The sequence below is a fragment of the Dendrobates tinctorius genome, unplaced genomic scaffold (genome assembly GCF_039654945.1).
Source record: "Dendrobates tinctorius isolate UK_male_01 unplaced genomic scaffold, ASM3965494v1 ptg000024l, whole genome shotgun sequence".
Taxonomy (NCBI): Eukaryota; Metazoa; Chordata; class Amphibia; order Anura; family Dendrobatidae; genus Dendrobates; species Dendrobates tinctorius.
The window spans coordinates 17,863,465-17,883,496 of record NW_027361692.1 but is presented as its reverse complement, the minus strand read 5'-3'; the positions used below and the strand labels follow the sequence as shown (position 1 = coordinate 17,883,496).

At 45.0% G+C, this 20,032-nt stretch overlaps 1 protein-coding gene across 6 annotated transcripts in view; it reads left to right on the top strand.

Moving 5' to 3' along the window:
* ADGRB3 (adhesion G protein-coupled receptor B3) overlaps nt 1-20,032 on the top strand; it is a 1,461,501-nt gene that overhangs the window by 1,377,642 nt on the left and 63,827 nt on the right. For all 6 annotated transcript variants that reach the window (XM_073569395.1, XM_073569396.1, XM_073569393.1 and 3 more), the window contains one exon: nt 18,462-18,501. In XM_073569395.1, coding sequence (XP_073425496.1) covers nt 18,462-18,501 — 40 coding nt within the window. The remainder of the gene's footprint in view (nt 1-18,461; nt 18,502-20,032) is intronic.

Sequence of the window (20,032 nt, the reverse complement as noted above, 5' to 3'; positions counted from 1 at the left end):
GCCTCCTAATCTGAGAGCAGTATTTTGTAGATACAAAGACCCTGATTCCAGCGATGTGTCACTTACTGCGCTGCTGAGTGTACTTTTGATAAAATCTCTATCAGCAGGAGATTATCACTAGAGGACTAGAAAACCTGCTGCCATGTAGTCCTCCATATTCATGAGCTCTGTATGACCTCATCCCCCACCACTGATTGGCAGCATTCAGTGTGCAATGCACATGGGCAGAAAGCTACCAATCAGTGATGTGGGTGGGATTATAGAGTGCAGCATTCAGAGAACTGCTAGACCTGCAGGAAATAAATCAGTGAATTTATCAAAACGACAGCAAGCAGCCCAGTAAGTGATACACTCCTGCAATCAGGGTCTCTGCCCTGACATAATGCTGTTATCCGATACAGTAGCAAAAACCTGCTAATAGATTCTTTTCGAGACATTTACATTTTTTTTTTTGTTGACAACAGTTTAGCTCCACCATTTTTACAAATTGCTTAGACATTGTTCTTAGCAGTGTCCATCGGTGGTATACGTAGGAAGATTTCTCCAACTGTATACTGAGTGCCCCTGACACATGCCGTGGCATACAATGTTATCCATCACCCATAGTTTAACATATTAAAAAATATACATCGTATAGTATATGTTTTTACTGGGTGCCTTTGCATGGATCAACTCAGAATATTAAAAAAATTACATACTGATGTTTACCAGCCTATGAACTACATTATACTGGGCAGTGAAAAAGCATTTTCTCCTCACCCAATTTTTCTTTTCTTTTTTTCTCATTTTTCACATTTAAACGTTTCAGCTAATTTTAATATAAGACAAAGATAACAGGAGGAAACACAAATGCAGCTTTTAAATGTTAATTCTATACATAGAATAGAAAGATTTTTTTCACAACCTGTGTCACCCATAAAATAAAGTAATTACCCCACCCGCACCCACTAAACCCAATAACTAGATGTGACTCACTGATTTTGTAATAACTTAAGCTAAATCTTTTACAGCACTCATCTTTGCAGAATCGTTTAGATTTTCTACATCAGAAGGTTTGGAATATTGAAGTCTTGTCGCAGACAGTATCTCCAAGAAATTTAAGTTAGGACTTTAACTTGACAGCGCTAAAATCTTAATGTTGTTTCTTGTGATTCATCCAGAGCTGGACTTGCTTGTGTGCTACAGATCATTATCCTGCTGCAGGAATCATGGCTCGGCTTGCCAAATAAAACTGACCCCAATTGTCAGTAGAATTTGGTTAAAGAAGACTGAGCAAAATTGTTACATCCATTCTAATTACTTATGTAGCGGTGTGCAGCTATCTTCCACAGTTAAAAGGGCCGCTCTAGTCTGACGTAAGAGTTCTGTAACTTTGCCGGATCACACAGTGTCTGCTGTGTGGAGGAGAGCTGCTTTCCCAATGTAAGTCTATGAGACTCAGAACAAGGCCCTATAGCAGAGGTTCCCAACCTTCCTGAACTTGAGAGCCACACTCAGCTCTCAAAGAGGTCGCGGATCACATCCGGCTCCTGTCCCACTCACAGTAGTGACACCCAGAAAACCCCTGTTACCGGTATAATGACAGTCAAAACGTTTCCATTGAAATCACACCAAGCTCCAGGGTTTCCAATCTTACACCCATTCAGATCTGCTCTTCTATGCTGTGCTACACACATAAGTCACCATCTGGAAATCTCCGCAAAGTAGCTATTTGCTACACCTGGTGCTAATGCACCCAGCTGGCAGACAGCCGCGAGCCACACATCCATGGCCCGTGAGCCATGTGGCTCTTGAGCTACAGGTCAGTCCAGTAAGTGCAGTGTATAGTGCAGGGCATAGGCTGGCATACATCATTGCATTGTGTAATGCAGGGTATAGGCTGGCATACATCATTGCAGTATATAGTGCAGGGCATAGGCTGGCATACATCATTGCATTGTGTAATGCAAGGTATAGGCTGCCATACATCACTGCAGTGTATAAGGCATGATATAGGCTGGCATACATCATTGCAGTGTGTAGTGCAGGGTATAGGCTGGCATACATCATTGCAGTATATAGTGCAGGGCATAGGCTGGCATACATCATTGCATTGTGTAATGCAAGGTATAGGCTGCCATACATCACTGCAGTGTATAAGGCATGATATAGGCTGGCATACATCATTGCAGTGTGTAGTGCAGGGTATAGGCTGGCATACATCATTGCAGTATATAGTGCAGGGCATAGGCTGGCATACATCATTGCATTGTGTAGTGCAGGGTATAGGCTGCCATACATCACTGCAGTGTATAGTGCAAGGTATAGGCTGGCATACATCATTGCAGTGTATAGTGCAGGGTATAGTCTGGCATACATCATTGCATTGTATAGGCTGGCATACATCATTGCATTGTATAGGAAGATGGTAGACGAAGGCCAGGAGAGGTACGTAAGTGACTGGAAGAGCGACATCATCAGCTCACAGAAACTGACCATGTACCGGAGTCTACAGAGAGACTACAGACTGGCTCCATACCTGGAGAAACTCCCGGACCCCAGAGACCGCAAGATCCTGAGCCGGTATAGACTCAGTGCCCACAGTCTGGCTATCGAGGTCGGCCGACACAGGCAGAGCTACAAGCCCAGGGAGGAAAGACTATGCCAACACTGTGACCAGAAGGCCCTGGAGGATGAGACCCACTTCCTGCTACACTGCTCCAAGTACTCAGCAGTGAGGGACACTCACTTCAGGAGACTCTCACATCTCTTCCCGGATTTCATCACCATGAAGGAGGAAGAGAAAACATACATCCTGCTGGGGGAAGAAGAGAGAGCAGTGGAGATAGCAGCGCAATATGTGAGCGAATGCCATAGACTGCGAGAAAGAGAACTATGAAATGCCATGGACTTCTATGGCCCCCACCCTGGATATGCCCCAATCACCCATCCACCTTCCCTATGCCATGGACTTTTACAGCCCCACCCTGGATCAGCCCCCATCCACCTTCCCTATGCCATAAATTCTATAGCCTCATCCTGGATCTGCCCCCATCCCCCCATCCACCTTCTCTATGCCATGGACTTCTATAGCCCCATCCTGGATCTGCCCCATCCACCTTTCCACCCCTACCCAACATGCCTACAGTCCCTATCCCTATTCCCTTCTGTACACTTGCTTTAGCAAAACTAATGTGTATTTAGACCTGCCAATAAAGCTTCATAGAATTTGAATTTGTGTAGTGCAAGGTATAGGCTGGCATACATCATTGCAGTGTATGGTGCAGGGTATAGGCTGGCATACATCATTGCAGTGTATAGTGCAGGGTATAGGCTGTCATACATTATTGCACTGTATAGTACAGGGTATAGGCTGGCATACATCATTGCAGTGTATAGTGCAAGATATAGGCTGGCATACATCATTGCATTGTATAGAGCAGGGTATAGGCTGCCATACATCATTGCAGTGTATAGTGCAGGGTATAGGCTGGCATACATAATTGCGTTGTGTAGTGCAGGGTATAAGCTGGCATACATCATTGCAGTGTGTAGTGCAGGGTATAAGCTGGCATACATCATTGTGTTGTGTAGTGCAGGGTATAGGCTGGCATACATCATTGCAGTGTATAGTGCAGGGTATAGGCTGGCATACATCATTGCAGTGTATAGTGCAGGGTATAGGCTGGCATACATCGTTGCAATGTGTAGGGCAGAGTATAGGCTGTCATACGTCATTGCAGTGTATAGTGCAGGGTATAAGCTGGCATACATCATTGTGTTGTGTAGTGCAGGGTATAGGCTGGCATACATCATTGCAGTGTATAGTGCAGGATATAAGCTGGCATACATCATTGGATTGTGTAGTGCTGGGTATAGGCTGGCATACATCATTGCAGTGTATAGAGCATGATAAAGGCTGCCATACATCATTGCAGTGTATAGTGCAGGGTATAGGCTGGCATACATCAGTGCAGTGTATAGTGCAGGGTATAGGCTGGCATACATCATTGCAGTGTATAGTGCAGGGTATAGGCTGGCATACATCATTGCAGTGTATAGTGCAGAGTATAGGCTGGCATACATCATTGCAGTGTATAGTGCAGGGTATTGGCTGGCATACATCATTGCGTTGTGTAGTGCAGGGTATTGGCTGGCATACGTCATTGCAGTGTGCAGTGCAGGGTATAGGCTGGCATACATCATTGCAGTGTATAGTGCAGGGTCATGGCTGGCATACATCATTGCGTTGTGTAGTGCAGGGTACTGGCTGGCATACATCATTGCAGTGTGTAGTGCATGGTATAGGCTGGCATACATCATTGCATTGTGCAGTGCAGGGTATAGGCTGGCATACATTATTGCAGTGTATAGTGCAGGGTATAGGCTGACATAAGTCATTGCAGTGTATAGTGCAGGGTATAGGTTGCCATATATCATTGCAGTGAGTAGTGCAGGGTATAGGCTGCCATACATCATTGCAGTGTATAGTGCAGGGTATAGGCTGGCATACAAAATTGCGTTGTGTAGTGCAGGGTATAGGCTGGCATACGTCATTGCAGTGCGTAGTGCAAGGTACAGGCTGGCATACATCATTGCAGTGTATAGTGCAGGGTATAGGCTGGCATGCATCATTGCAGTGTATAGTGCAGGGTATAGGCTGTCATACGTCATTGCAGTGTATAGTGCAGGGTATTGGCTGTCATACGTCATTGCAGTGTATAGTGCAGGGTATTGGCTGGCATACATAATTGCAGTGTATGGTGCAAGGTATAGGCTGGCATACATCAGTGCAGTGTATAGTGCAGGGTATAGGCTGGCATACATCATTGCAGTGTATAGTGCAGGGTATAGGCTGTCATACGTCATTGCAGTGTATAGTGCAGGGTATTGGCTGTCATACGTCATTGCAGTGTATAGTGCAGGGTATTGGCTGGCATACATAATTGCAGTGTATGGTGCAAGGTATAGGCTGGCATACATCAGTGCAGTGTATAGTGCAGGGTATAGGCTGGCATACATCATTGCAGTGTATAGTGCAAGGTATAGGCTGCCATACATCATTGCAGTGTATAGTGCAGGGTACAGGCTGGCATACATCATTGCAGTGTATAGTGCAGGGTATAGGCTGGCATACATCATTGCAGTGTATAGTGCAGGGTATAGGCTGGCATACATCATTGCAGTGTATAGTGCAGGGTATAGGCTGGCATACATCATTGCAGTGTATAGTGCAGGGTATAGGCTGGCATACATCATTGCAGTGTATAGTGCAGGGTATAGGCTGGCATACATCATTGCAGTGTATAGTGCAGGGTATAGGCTGGCATACATCATTGCAGTGTATAGTGCAGGGTATAGGCTGGCATACATCATTGTAGTGTATAGTGCAGGGTATAGGCTGGCATACATCATTGCAGTGTAGAGTGCAAGGTATAGGCTGGCATACATCATTGCAGTGTATAGTGCAGGGTATTGGCTGGCATACATCATTGCAGTGTATAGTGCAGGGTATAGGCTGGCATACATCATTGCAGTGTATAATGCAGGGTATAGGCTGGCAAACATCATAGCAGTGTATAGTGCAGGGTATAGGCTGGCATACATCATTGCAGTGTTTAGTGCAGGGTATAGGCTGGCATTCATCATTGCAGTGTATAGTGCAGGGTATAGGCTGGCATACATCATTGCAATGTATAGTGCAGGGTATATTCTGGCACACATCATTGCAATGTGTAGTGCAGAGTATAGGCTGTCATACGTCATTGCAGTGTATAGTGCAGGGTATAGGCTGGCATACGTCATTGCAGTGTAGAGTGCAAGGTATAGGCTGGCATACATCATTGCATTGTATAGTGCAGGGTATAGGCTGGCATACATCATTGGATTGTGTAGTGCTGGGTATAGGCTGGCATACATCATTGCAGTGTATAGTGCAGGGTATAGGCTGCCATACATCATTGCAGTGTATAGTGCAGGGTATAGGCTGGCATTCATCATTGCAGTGTATAGTGCAGGGTATAGGCTGTCATACATCATTGCAGTGTATAGTGCAGGGTATAGGCTGTCATACGTCATTGCAGTATATAGTGCAGGGTATAGGCTGTCATACGTCATTGCAGTGTATAGTGCAGGGTATAGGCTGGCATACGTCATTGCAGTATATAGTGCAGGGTATAGGCTGGCATTCATCATTGCAGTGTATAGTGCAGGGTATAGGCTGTCATACATCATTGCAGTGTATAGTGCAGGGTATAGGCTGTCATACATCATTGCAGTGTTTAGTACAGGGTATAGGCTGTCATACGTCATTGCAGTGTATAGTGCAGGGTATAGGCTGGCATACATCATTGCAGTGTAGAGTGCAAGGTATAGGCTGGCATTCATCATTGCAGTGTATAGTGCAGGGTATAGGCTGTCATACATCATTGCAGTGTTTAGTACAGGGTATAGGCTGTCATACGTCATTGCAGTGTATAGTGCAGGGTATAGGCTGGCATACATCATTGCAGTGTAGAGTGCAAGGTATAGGCTGGCATACATCATTGCATTGTATAGTGCAGGGTATAGGCTGGCATACGTCATTGCAGTATATAGTGCAGGGTATAAGCTGGCATACATCATTGGATTGTGTAGTGCTGGGTATAGGCTGGCATTCATCATTGCAGTGTATAGTGCAGGGTATAGGCTGGCATACATCATTGCAGTGAATAGTGCAGGGTATAGGTTGTCATACGTCATTGCAGTGTATAGTGCAGGGTATAGGCTGGCATACATCATTGCAGTGTATAGAGCATGATAAAGGCTGCCATACATCATTGCAGTGTGTAGTGCAGGGTATAGGCTGTCATACGTCATTGCAGTGTATAGTGCAGGGTATAGGCTGGCATACGTCATTGCAGTGTATAGTACAGGGTATAGGCTGGCATACGTCATTGCAGTGTATAGTGCAGGGTATAGGTTGTCATACGTCATTGCAGTGTATAGTGCAGGGTATAGGCTGGCATACATCATTGCAGTGAATAGTGCAGGGTATAGGTTGTCATACGTCATTGCAGTGTATAGTGCAGGGTATAGGCTGGCATACATCATTGCAGTGTATAGAGCATGATAAAGGCTGCCATACATCATTGCAGTGTGTAGTGCAGGGTATAGGCTGTCATACGTCATTGCAGTGTATAGTGCAGGGTATAGGCTGGCATACGTCATTGCAGTGTATAGTACAGGGTATAGGCTGGCATACGTCATTGCAGTGTATAGTGCAGGGTATAGGCTGGCATACATCATTGCAGTGCATAGTGCAGGGTATAGGCTGGCATACATAATTGCATTGTATAGTACAGGGTATAGGCTGGCATACATCATTGCAGTGTATAGTGCAGGGTATAGGCTGGCATACATCATTGCAGTGTATAGTGCAGGGTATAGGCTGGCATACATCATTGCAGTGCATAGTGCAGGGTATAGGCTGGCATACGTCATTGCAGTGTATAGTGCAGGGTATAAGCTGGCATACATCATTGGATTGTGTAGTGCTGGGTATAAGCTGGCATACATCATTGCACTGTATAGTGCAGGGTATAGGCTGTCATACGTCATTGCAGTGTATAGTGCAAGGTATAGGCTGGCATAGGTCATTGCAGTATATAGTGCAGGGTATAGGCTGGCATTCATCATTGCAGTGTATAGTGCAGGGTATAGGCTGGCATACATCATTGCAGTGTATAGTGCAGGTTATAGGCTGGCATACATCATTGCAGTGTATAGTGCAGGGTATAGGCTGGCATACATCATTGCAGTGTATAGTGCAGGGTATAGGCTGGCATACATCATTGCAGTGTATAGTGCAAGGTATAGGCTGGCATACATGATTGCAGTGTATAGTGCAGGGTATAGGCTGGCATACATCATTGCAGGGTATTGACTGGCATACATCATTGCAGTGTATAGTGCAGGGTATAGGCTGGCATGCATCATTGCAGTGTATAGTGCAGGGTATAGGCTGGCATACATCATTGCAGTGTATAGTGCAGGGTATAGGCTGGCATACATCATTGCAGTGTATAGTGCAGGGTATAGGCTGGCATACATCATTGCAGTGTATAGTGCAAGGTATAGGCTGGCAAACATCATTGCAGTGTGTAGTGCAGGGTATAGGCTGGCATACATCATTGCAGTGTATAGTGCAGGGTATTGGCTGGCATACATCATTGCAGTGTATAGTGCAGGGTATAGGCTGGCATACGTCATTGCAGTGTATAGTGCAGGGTATAGGCTGGCATACGTCATTGCAGTATATAGTGCAGGGTATAGGCTGGCATTCATCATTGCAGTGTATAGTGCAGGGTATAGGCTGTCATACATCATTGCAGTGTATAGTGCAAGGTATAGGCTGGCAAACATCATTGCAGTGTGTAGTGCAGGGTATAGGCTGGCATACGTCATTGCAGTATATAGTGCAGGGTATAGGCTGGCATTCATCATTGCAGTGTATAGTGCAGGGTATAGGCTGGCATACATCATTGCAGTGTATAGTGCAAGGTATAGGCTGGCAAACATCATTGCAGTGTGTAGTGCAGGGTATAGGCTGGCATACATCATTGCAGTGTATAGTGCAGGGTATTGGCTGGCATACATCATTGCAGTATATAGTGCAGGGTATAGGCTGTCATACGTCATTGCAGTGTATAGTGCAGGGTATAGGCTGGCATACGTCATTGCAGTATATAGTGCAGGGTATAGGCTGGCATTCATCATTGCAGTGTATAGTGCAGGGTATAGGCTGTCATACATCATTGCAGTGTATAGTGCAGGGTATAGGCTGGCATACATCATTGCAGTGTAGAGTGCAAGGTATAGGCTGGCATACATCATTGCATTGTATAGTGCAGGGTATAGGCTGGCATACGTCATTGCAGTATATAGTGCAGGGTATAAGCTGGCATACATCATTGGATTGTGTAGTGCTGGGTATAGGCTGGCATTCATCATTGCAGTGTATAGTGCAGGGTATAGGCTGGCATACATCATTGCAGTGTATAGTGCAGGGTATAGGTTGTCATACGTCATTGCAGTGTATAGTGCAGGGTATAGGCTGGCATACATCATTGCAGTGTATAGAGCATGATAAAGGCTGCCATACATCATTGCAGTGTGTAGTGCAGGGTATAGGCTGTCATACGTCATTGCAGTGTATAGTGCAGGGTATAGGCTGGCATACGTCATTGCAGTGTATAGTACAGGGTATAGGCTGGCATACGTCATTGCAGTGTATAGTGCAGGGTATAGGCTGGCATACATCATTGCAGTGCATAGTGCAGGGTATAGGCTGGCATACATAATTGCATTGTATAGTACAGGGTATAGGCTGGCATACATCATTGCAGTGTATAGTGCAGGGTATAGGCTGGCATACATCATTGCAGTGTATAGTGCAGGGTATAGGCTGGCATACATCATTGCAGTGCATAGTGCAGGGTATAGGCTGGCATACGTCATTGCAGTGTATAGTGCAGAGTATAAGCTGGCATACATCATTGGATTGTGTAGTGCTGGGTATAAGCTGGCATAAATCATTGCAGTGTATAGTGCAGGGTATAGGCTGTCATACGTCATTGCAGTGTATAGTGCAAGGTATAGGCTGGCATAGGTCATTGCAGTATATAGTGCAGGGTATAGGCTGGCATTCATCGTTGCAGTGTATAGTGCAGGGTATTGGCTGGCATACATCATTGCAGTGTATAGTGCAGGTTATAGGCTGGCATACATCATTGCAGTGTATAGTGCAGGGTATAGGCTGGCATACATCATTGCAGTGTATAGTGCAGGGTATAGGCTGGCATACATCATTGCAGTGTATAGTGCAAGGTATAGGCTGGCATACATCATTGCAGTGTATAGTGCAAGGTATAGGCTGGCATACATGATTGCAGTGTATAGTGCAGGGTATAGGCTGGCATACATCATTGCAGGGTATTGACTGGCATACATCATTGCAGTGTATAGTGCAGGGTATAGGCTGGCATGCATCATTGCAGTGTATAGTGCAGGGTATAGGCTGGCATACATCATTGCAGTGTATAGTGCAGGGTATAGGCTGGCATACATCATTGCAGTGTATAGTGCAGGGTATAGGCTGGCATACATCATTGCAGTGTATAGTGCAGGGTATAGGCTGGCATACATCATTGCAGTGTAGAGTGCAAGGTATAGGCTGGCATACATCATTGCAGTGTATAGTGCAGGGTATTGGCTGCCATACATCATTGCAGTGTATAGTGCAGGGTATAGGCTGGCATACATCATTGCAGTGTATAGTGCAGGGTATAGGCTGGCATACATCATTGCAGTGTATAGTGCAAGGTATAGGCTGGCAAACATCATTTCAGTGTGTAGTGCAGGGTATAGGCTGGCATACATCATTGCAGTGTATAGTGCAGGGTATTGGCTGGCATACATCATTGCAGTGTATAGTGCAGGGTATAGGCTGGCATACATCATTGCTGTGTTTAGTGCAGGGTATAGGCTGCCATACATCATTGCAGTGTATAGTGCAGGTTATAGGCTGGCATACATCTTTGCAGGGTATAGGCTGTCATACGTCATTGCAGTGTATAGTGCAGGGTATAGGCTGTCATACGTCATTGCAGTGTATAGTGCAGGGTATAGGCTGTCATACATCATTGGATTGTGTAGTGCTGGGTATAAGCTGGCATACATCATTGCAGTGTATAGTGCAGGGTATAGGCTGTCATACGTCATTGCAGTGTATAGTGCAGGGTATAGGCTGGCATACGTCATTGCAGTATATAGTGCAGGGTATAGGCTGGCATTCATCATTGCAGTGTATAGTGCAGGGTATTGGCTGGCATACCTCATTGCAGTGTATAGTGCAGGTTATAGGCTGGCATACATCATTGCAGTGTATAGTGCAGGGTATAGGCTGGCATACATCATTGCAGTGTATAGTGCAGGGTATAGGCTGGCATACATCATTGCAGTGTATAGTGCAAGGTATAGGCTGGCATACATCATTGCAGTGTATAGTGCAGGGTATAGTCTGCCATACATGATTGCAGTGTATAGTGCAGGGTATAGGCTGGCATACATCATTGCAGTGTATAGTGCAGGGTATTGACTGGCATACATCATTGCAGTGTATAGTGCAGGGTATAGGCTGGCATACATCATTGCAGTGTATAGTGCAGGGTATAGGCTGGCATACATCATTGCAGTGTATAGTGCAGGGTATAGGCTGGCATACATCATTGCAGTGTATAGTGCAGGGTATAGGCTGACATACATCATTGCAGTGTATAGTGCAGGGTATAGGCTGGCATACATCATTGCAGTGTAGAGTGCAAGGTATAGGCTGGCATACATCATTGCAGTGTATAGTGCAGGGTATTGGCTGGCATACATCATTGCAGTGTATAGTGCAGGGTATAGTCTGGCATACATCATTGCAGTGTATAGTGCAGGGTATAGGCTGGCATACATCATTGCAGTGTATAGTGCAAGGTATAGGCTGGCATACATCATTGCAGTGTATAGTGCAGGGTATTGGCTGGCATACATGATTGCAGTGTATAGTGCAGGGTATAGTCTGGCATACATCATTGCAGTGTATAGTGCAGGGTATAGGCTGGCATACATCATTGCAGTGTATAGTGCAAGGTATAGGCTGGCATACATCATTGCAGTGTATAGTGCAGGGTATAGGCTGGCATACATCATTGCAGTGTATAGTGCAGGGTATAGGCTGGCATTCATCATTGCAGTGTTTAGTGCAGGGTATAGGCTGGCATACATCATTGCAGTGTGTAGTGCAGGGTATAGGCTGGCATACATCATTGCAGTGTGTAGTGCAGGGTATTGGCTGGCATACATCATTGCAGTGTATAGTGCAGGGTATAGGCTGGCACACATCATTGCTGTGTTTAGTGCAGGGTATAGGCTGGCACACATCATTGCAATGTGTAGTGCAGAGTATAGGCTGTCATACGTCATTGCAGTGTATAGTGCAGGGTATAGGCTGGCATACGTCATTGCAGTGTAGAGTGCAAGGTATAGGCTGGCATACATCATTGCATTGTATAGTGCAGGGTTTAGGCTGGCATACATCATTGCAGTGTATAGTGCAGGGTATAGGCTGCCATACATCATTGCAGTGTATAGTGCAGGTTATAGGCTGGCATACATAATTCAGTGTATAGTGCAGGGTATAGGCTGGCATATATCATTGCAGTATATAGTGCAGGGTATAGGCTGTCATACATCATTGGATTGTGTAGTGCTGGGTATAGGCTGGCATACATCATTGCAGTGTATAGTGCAGGGTATAGGCTGCCATACATCATTGCAGTGTATAGTGCAGGGTATAGGCTGGCATACATCATTGCAGTGTATAGTGCAGGGTATAGGCTGGCATATATCATTGCAGTGTATAGTGCAGTGTATAGGTTGTCATTCGTCATTGCAGTGTATAGTGCAGGGTATAGGCTGGCATACATCATTGCAGTGTAGAGTGCAAGGTATAGGCTGGCATACGTCATTGCAGTATATAGTGCATGGTATAAGCTGGCATACATCATTGGATTGTGTAGTGCAGGGTATAGGCTGGCATACATCATTGCAGTGTATAGTGCAGGGTATAGGTTGTCATTCTTCATTGCAGTGTATAGTGCAGGGTATAGGCTGGCATACATCATTGCAGTGTATAGAGCATGATAAAGGCTGCCATACATCATTGCAGTGTGTAGTGCAGGGTATAGGCTAGCATACATCATTGCAGTGTGTAGTGCAGGGTATAGGCTGGCATACATCATTGCAGTGCATAGTGCAGGGTATAAGCTGGCATACATAATTGCATTGTATAGTACAGGGTATAGGCTGGCATACGTCATTGCAGTGTATAGTGCAGGGTATAGGCTGGCATACATCATTGCAGTGCATAGTGCAGGGTATAGGCTGGCATACATAATTGCATTGTATAGTACAGGGTATAGGCTGGCATACATCATTGCAGTGTATAGTGCAGGGTATAGGCTGGCATACATCATTGCAGTGTATAGTGCAGGGTATAGGCTGGCATACATCATTGCAGTGCATAGTGCAGGGTATAGGCTGGCATACGTCATTGCAGTGTATAGTGCAGGGTATAAGCTGGCATACATCGTTGGATTGTGTAGTGCTGGGTATAAGCTGGCATAAATCATTGCAGTGTATAGTGCAGGGTATAGGCTGTCATACGTCATTGCAGTGTATAGTGCAAGGTATAGGCTGGCATAGGTCATTGCAGTATATAGTGCAGGGTATAGGCTGGCATTCATCATTGCAGTGTATAGTGCAGGGTATTGGCTGGCATACATCATTGCAGTGTATAGTGCAGGGTATAGGCTGGCATACATCATTGCAGTGTATAGTGCAAGGTATAGGCTGGCATACATCATTGCAGTGTATAGTGCAAGGTATAGGCTGGCATACATGATTGCAGTGTATAGTGCAGGGTATAGGCTGGCATACATCATTGCCTGGTATTGACTGGCATACATCATTGCAGTGTATAGTGCAGGGTATAGGCTGGCATGCATCATTGCAGTGTATAGTGCAGGGTATAGGCTGGCATACATCATTGCAGTGTATAGTGCAGGGTATAGGCTGGCATACATCATTGCAGTGTATAGTGCAGGGTATAGGCTGGCATACATCATTGCAGTGTATAGTGCAGGGTATAGGCTGGCATACATCATTGCAGTGTAGAGTGCAAGGTATAGGCTGGCATACATCATTGCAGTGTATAGTGCAGGGTATTGGCTGGCATACATCATTGCAGTGTATAGTGCAGGGTATAGGCTGGCATACATCATTGCAGTGTATAGTGCAGGGTATAGGCTGGCATACATCATTGCAGTGTATAGTGCAAGGTATAGGCTGGCAAACATCATTGCAGTGTGTAGTGCAGGGTATAGGCTGGCATACATCATTGCAGTGTATAGTGCAGGGTATTGGCTGGCATACATCATTGCAGTGTATAGTGCAGGGTATAGGCTGGCATACATCATTGCTGTGTTTAGTGCAGGGTATAGGCTGCCATACATCATTGCAGTGTATAGTGCAGGTTATAGGCTGGCATACATCTTTGCAGTGTATAGTGCAGGGTATAGGCTGTCATACGTCATTGCAGTGTATAGTGCAGGGTATAGGCTGTCATACGTCATTGCAGTGTATAGTGCAGGGTATAGGCTGTCATACATCATTGCAGTGTATAGTGCAGGGTATAGGCTGTCATACGTCATTGCAGTATATAGTGCAGGGTATAGGCTGTCATACGTCATTGCAGTGTATAGTGCAGGGTATAGGCTGGCATACGTCATTGCAGTATATAGTGCAGGGTATAGGCTGGCATTCATCATTGCAGTGTATAGTGCAGGGTATAGGCTGTCATACATCATTGCAGTGTATAGTGCAGGGTATAGGCTGTCATACGTCATTGCAGTGTATAGTGCAGGGTATAGGCTGGCATACATCATTGCAGTGTAGAGTGCAAGGTATAGGCTGGCATACATCATTGCATTGTATAGTGCAGGGTATAGGCTGGCATACGTCATTGCAGTATATAGTGCAGGGTATAAGCTGGCATACATCATTGGATTGTGTAGTGCTGGGTATAGGCTGGCATTCATCATTGCAGTGTATAGTGCAGGGTATAGGCTGGCATACATCATTGCAGTGTATAGTGCAGGGTATAGGTTGTCATACGTCATTGCAGTGTATAGTGCAGGGTATAGGCTGGCATACGTCATTGCAGTGTATAGTACAGGGTATAGGCTGGCATACGTCATTGCAGTGTATAGTGCAGGGTATAGGCTGGCATACATCATTGCAGTGCATAGTGCAGGGTATAGGCTGGCATACATAATTGCATTGTATAGTACAGGGTATAGGCTGGCATACATCATTGCAGTGTATAGTCCAGGGTATAGGCTGGCATACATCATTGCAGTGTATAGTGCAGGGTATAGGCTGGCATACATCATTGCAGTGCATAGTGCAGGGTATAGGCTGGCATACGTCATTGCAGTGTATAGTGCAGGGTATAAGCTGGCATACATCATTGGATTGTGTAGTGCTGGGTATAAGCTGGCATACATCATTGCAGTGTATAGTGCAGGGTATAGGCTGGCATACATCATTGCTGTGTTTAGTGCAGGGTATAGGCTGCCATACATCATTGCAGTGTATAGTGCAGGTTATAGGCTGGCATACATCTTTGCAGTGTATAGTGCAGGGTATAGGCTGTCATACGTCATTGCAGTGTATAGTGCAGGGTATAGGCTGGCATACGTCATTGCAGTGTATAGTGCAGGGTATAGGCTGTCATACATCATTGCAGTGTATAGTGCAGGGTATAGGCTGTCATACGTCATTGCAGTGTATAGTGCAGGGTATAGGCTGTCATACGTCATTGCAGTGTATAGTGCAGGGTATAGGCTGGCATACGTCATTGCAGTGTATAGTGCAGGGTATAGGCTGGCATACATCATTGCAGTGTAGAGTGCAAGGTATAGGCTGGCATACATCATTGCATTGTATAGTGCAGGGTATAGGCTGGCATACGTCATTGCAGTATATAGTGCAGGGTATAAGCTGGCATACATCATTGGATTGTGTAGTGCTGGGTATAGGCTGGCATTCATCATTGCAGTGTATAGTGCAGGGTATAGGCTGGCATACATCATTGCAGTGTATAGTGCAGGGTATAGGTTGTCATACGTCATTGCAGTGTATAGTGCAGGGTATAGGCTGGCATACATCATTGCAGTGTATAGAGCATGATAAAGGCTGCCATACATCATTGCAGTGTGTAGTGCAGGGTATAGGCTGGCATACGTCATTGCAGTGTATAGTGCAGGGTATAGGCTGGCATACGTCATTGCAGTGTATAGTACAGGGTATAGGCTGGCATACGTCATTGCAGTGTATAGTGCAGGGTATAGGCTGGCATACATCATTGCAGTGCATAGTGCAGGGTATAGGCTGGCATACATAATTGCATTGTATAGTACAGGGTATAGGCTGGCATACATCATTGCAGTGTATAGTCCAGGGTATAGGCTGGCATACATCATTGCATTGTATAGTGCAGGGTATAGGCTGGCATACATCATTGCAGTGCATAGTGCAGGGTATAGGCTGGCATACATCATTGCAGTGCATAGTGCAGGGTATAGGCTGGCATACATCATTGCAGTGCATAGTGCAGGGTATAGGCTGGCATACGTCATTGCAGTGAATAGTGCAGGGTATAAGCTGGCATACATCATTGGATTGTGTAGTGCTGGGTATAAGCTGGCATACATCATTGCAGTGTATAGTGCAGGGTATAGGCTGCCATACATCATTGCAGTGTATAGTGCAGGGTATAGGCTGGCATACATCATTGCAGTGTATAGTGCAGGGTATAGGCTGGCATATATCATTACAGTGTATAGTGCAGTGTATAGGTTGTCATTCGTCATTGCAGTGTATAGTGCAGGGTATAGGCTGGCATACATCATTGCAGTGTAGAGTGCAAGGTATAGGCTGGCATACGTCATTGCAGTATATAGTGCAGGGTATAAGCTGGCATACATCATTGGATTGTGTAGTGCAGGGTATAGGCTGGCATACATCATTGCAGTGTATAGTGCAGGGTATAGGTTGTCATACTTCATTGCAGTGTATAGTGCAGGGTATAGGCTGGCATACATCATTGCAGTGTATAGAGCATGATAAAGGCTGCCATACATCATTGCAGTGTGTAGTGCAGGGTATAGGCTAGCATACATCATTGCAGTGTGTAGTGCAGGGTATAGGCTGGCATACATCATTGCAGTGCATAGTGCAGGGTATAAGCTGGCATACATAATTGCATTGTATAGTACAGGGTATAGGCTGGCATACGTCATTGCAGTATATAGTGCAGGGTATTGGCTGTCATACATCATTGCAGTGCATAGTGCAGGGTATAGGCTGGCATACGTCATTGCAGTGTATAGTGCAGGGTATAAGCTGGCATACATCATTGGATTGTGTAGTGCTGGGTATAGGCTGGCATACATCATTGCAGTGTATAGTGCAGGGTATAGGCTGGCATACGTCATTGCAGTACATAGTGCAGGGTATAGGCTGGCATTCATCATTGCAGTGTATAGTGCAGGGTATTGGCTGGCATACATCATTGCAGTGTATAGTGCAGGTTATAGGCTGGCATACATCATTGCAGTGCATAGTGCAGGGTATAGGCTGTCATACGTCATTGCGTTGTGTAGTGCAGGGTATATGCTGGCATACGTCATTGCAGTATATAGTGCAGGGTATTGGCTGGCATACATCATTGCGTTGTGCAGTGCAGGGTATAGGCTGCCATACGTCATTGCAGTGTATAGTGCAGGGTGTAGGCTGGCATACATCATTGCATTGTGTAGTGCAGGGTATAGGCTGTCATACATCATTGCGTTGTGTAGCGCAGGGTATAGGCTGGCATACTTCATTGCAGTGTATAGTGCAGTGTATTCGCTGGCATACATCATTGCGTTGTGTAGTGCAAGGTATAGGCTGACATACATCATTGCATTATGTAGTGCAGGGTGTAGGCTGGCATACATCATTGCATTGTGTAGTGCAGGGTATTGGCTGTCATACATCATTGCGTTGTGTAGTGCAGGGTATAGGCTGGCATACATCATTGCAGTGTATAGTACAGGGTATAGGCTGGCATACATCATTGCATTGTGTAGTGCAGGGTATTGGCTGTCATACATCATTGCAGTGTATAGTGCAGGGTATAGGCTGTCATACATCATTGCGTTGTGTAGTGCAGGGTATAGGCTGGCATACGGCATTGCAGTGTGCAGTGCAGGGTATAGGCTGGCATACATCATTGCAGTGTATAGTGCAGGGTATAGGCTGTCATACGTCATTGCAGTGTATAGTGCATGGTATAGGCTGTCATACGTCATTGCAGTGTATAGTGCAGGGTATAGGCTGGCATACATCATTGCGTTGTGTAGTGCAGGGTATCGGCTGGCATACATCATTGCAGTGTGTTGTGCAGGGTATAGGCTGGCATACATCATTGCATTGTGTAGTGCAGGGTATAGGCTGGCATACATCAATATACATTTTGGGACATTTTGCTGAGCTTTCAGTATGGCGGCTGGGCACATTTCTAGCACTATATACCTTATCACTGTATCTGTTGGGTAACAGCATTATTCAATGTGACAGGTTCCCTTCACCAATCTACTGTGTATTCAGTATGTAGTGGAATGACCTATATTGAGGTGATTAATAATTGTATTGACCTTTTCACTAAAATTTCTTGGCAATAATGCCCAGCACATTATTAACGCATAATGTAGTGAAAATAATGGCATACGTATTTTGGTTATGTTGTATATATTGATATACTTATATCTTTATATCTTTTTCACTAACAGACAGACTTTGAAAAAGATGTGGACATTGCTTGTCGGTCAGGTAAGAGCATACAGTATGTCAAGTAAAAATCGATACAACACCGTGCGAGCGCTACAAGTTTATGATTACAAACAGATGTTACGAGGTCCCCTGTAGTTAAAAAAATGGGTATCATGCGCAGTCATTTTTCAAAATTGAAATAAAATGGTGCTTGCCAGTGTGAAGACTTGAAACAAGGATAATATCGTGTAACCCGCACTGAATGTGAAATCATTAGCAACAGTACCATGCAGTATTTGGGATTTCTGCACCAAAGATAGAACTAGGAATTCCAGGACTAAAAGATAATTAAACATTCATAGATGAGCGGCTGAGAGCCACATTCATGTATACACTCCCTGACAGAAGTCATGCCGCTTATCCATGTTATGTAAATAAAAGCTTATAACCTGACGTTAAATTCATCCATTGGTTGTATAAATTATTCTTTTGAAAGCTGAAACACTCCGAAATTTGGTTTCGGTTAAGAAAATAAATTGGCATCAATGAAGAAATATTGATCATTTAATGGACATAGAATGTCAGATTTTGGCAAGACAAAAGTTTTGTTGCCTGGTTATATAATGCACCAATCCTAGTTTACATCCTCACCTGTGCTCAGTAAATGATCGGTTAATTAGTGGGTGTGTATAAAAAGAAACCCAGCACCCCAGACCTTCACTTGAGCTGCAACTTGAGCTCTGACAACAAGCCAAAAATCCATCCTGTGACCAAAGCCTGGATTATAAAGAGGCTGAAGACCAGATCCACTGCAGAGGTGGCTGGCACCTTTAATGTGTCTCAGCGTCAAGTACAAAGAATTAAAAAAAGATTCAAAGAGACTGGAGATGTGTTTGACAGCAGACCCCGCAAGACAACTGTTCAGGAGGAATGTTTGTTGGTTAGAAAATCCAAAGCAAGCCCCTCTTCCACTGCAGCAGAGCTCCAACAGGCCTGGTCACCTCAAGTCCCTGTGTCAACTAGAACAGTTTGTAGGATTCTGTCTCAAAATGGCCTCCATGGTCGAATCAGTGCCCAGAAGCCAGCACTAAACAAAAGGCAAATAAAAAACCCTGTGGCATTTGCAAAGTCCCACTGCCTGCTAAACAGATGGACGCTGGAAAAGTGGCAGAAGGTGGATTTCTCTGATGAATCTTCAGTAGAATTACACCACAGCCGCCGCAAATACTGCAGGAGACCTACTGGAGCCGTATGGATCCAAAATAAACCCAGAAAACAGTTAAATTTGGTGGTGGAAAGATCATGTTCAGGGGTTATATTCAGTATGGGGGTGTGCGAAACATTTGCAAGGTGGAAGGCAATATCAATAGCCTAAAATATCAAGAAGTATTAGCTACCTCTTATATTCCAAATCATAAAACGGGTCAAATTCTGCAGCAGGATGGTGCTCCATAATTCATACATCCAGCTCTACATCAAAGTTCCTCCAGGCAAAAAAGATCAAGGTGCTCAATGACTGGCCAGCCCAGTCACCAGACATGAACATCATTGAGCATGTTTGGGGTAGGTTGAAAGAGGAAGCTTGGAAGAC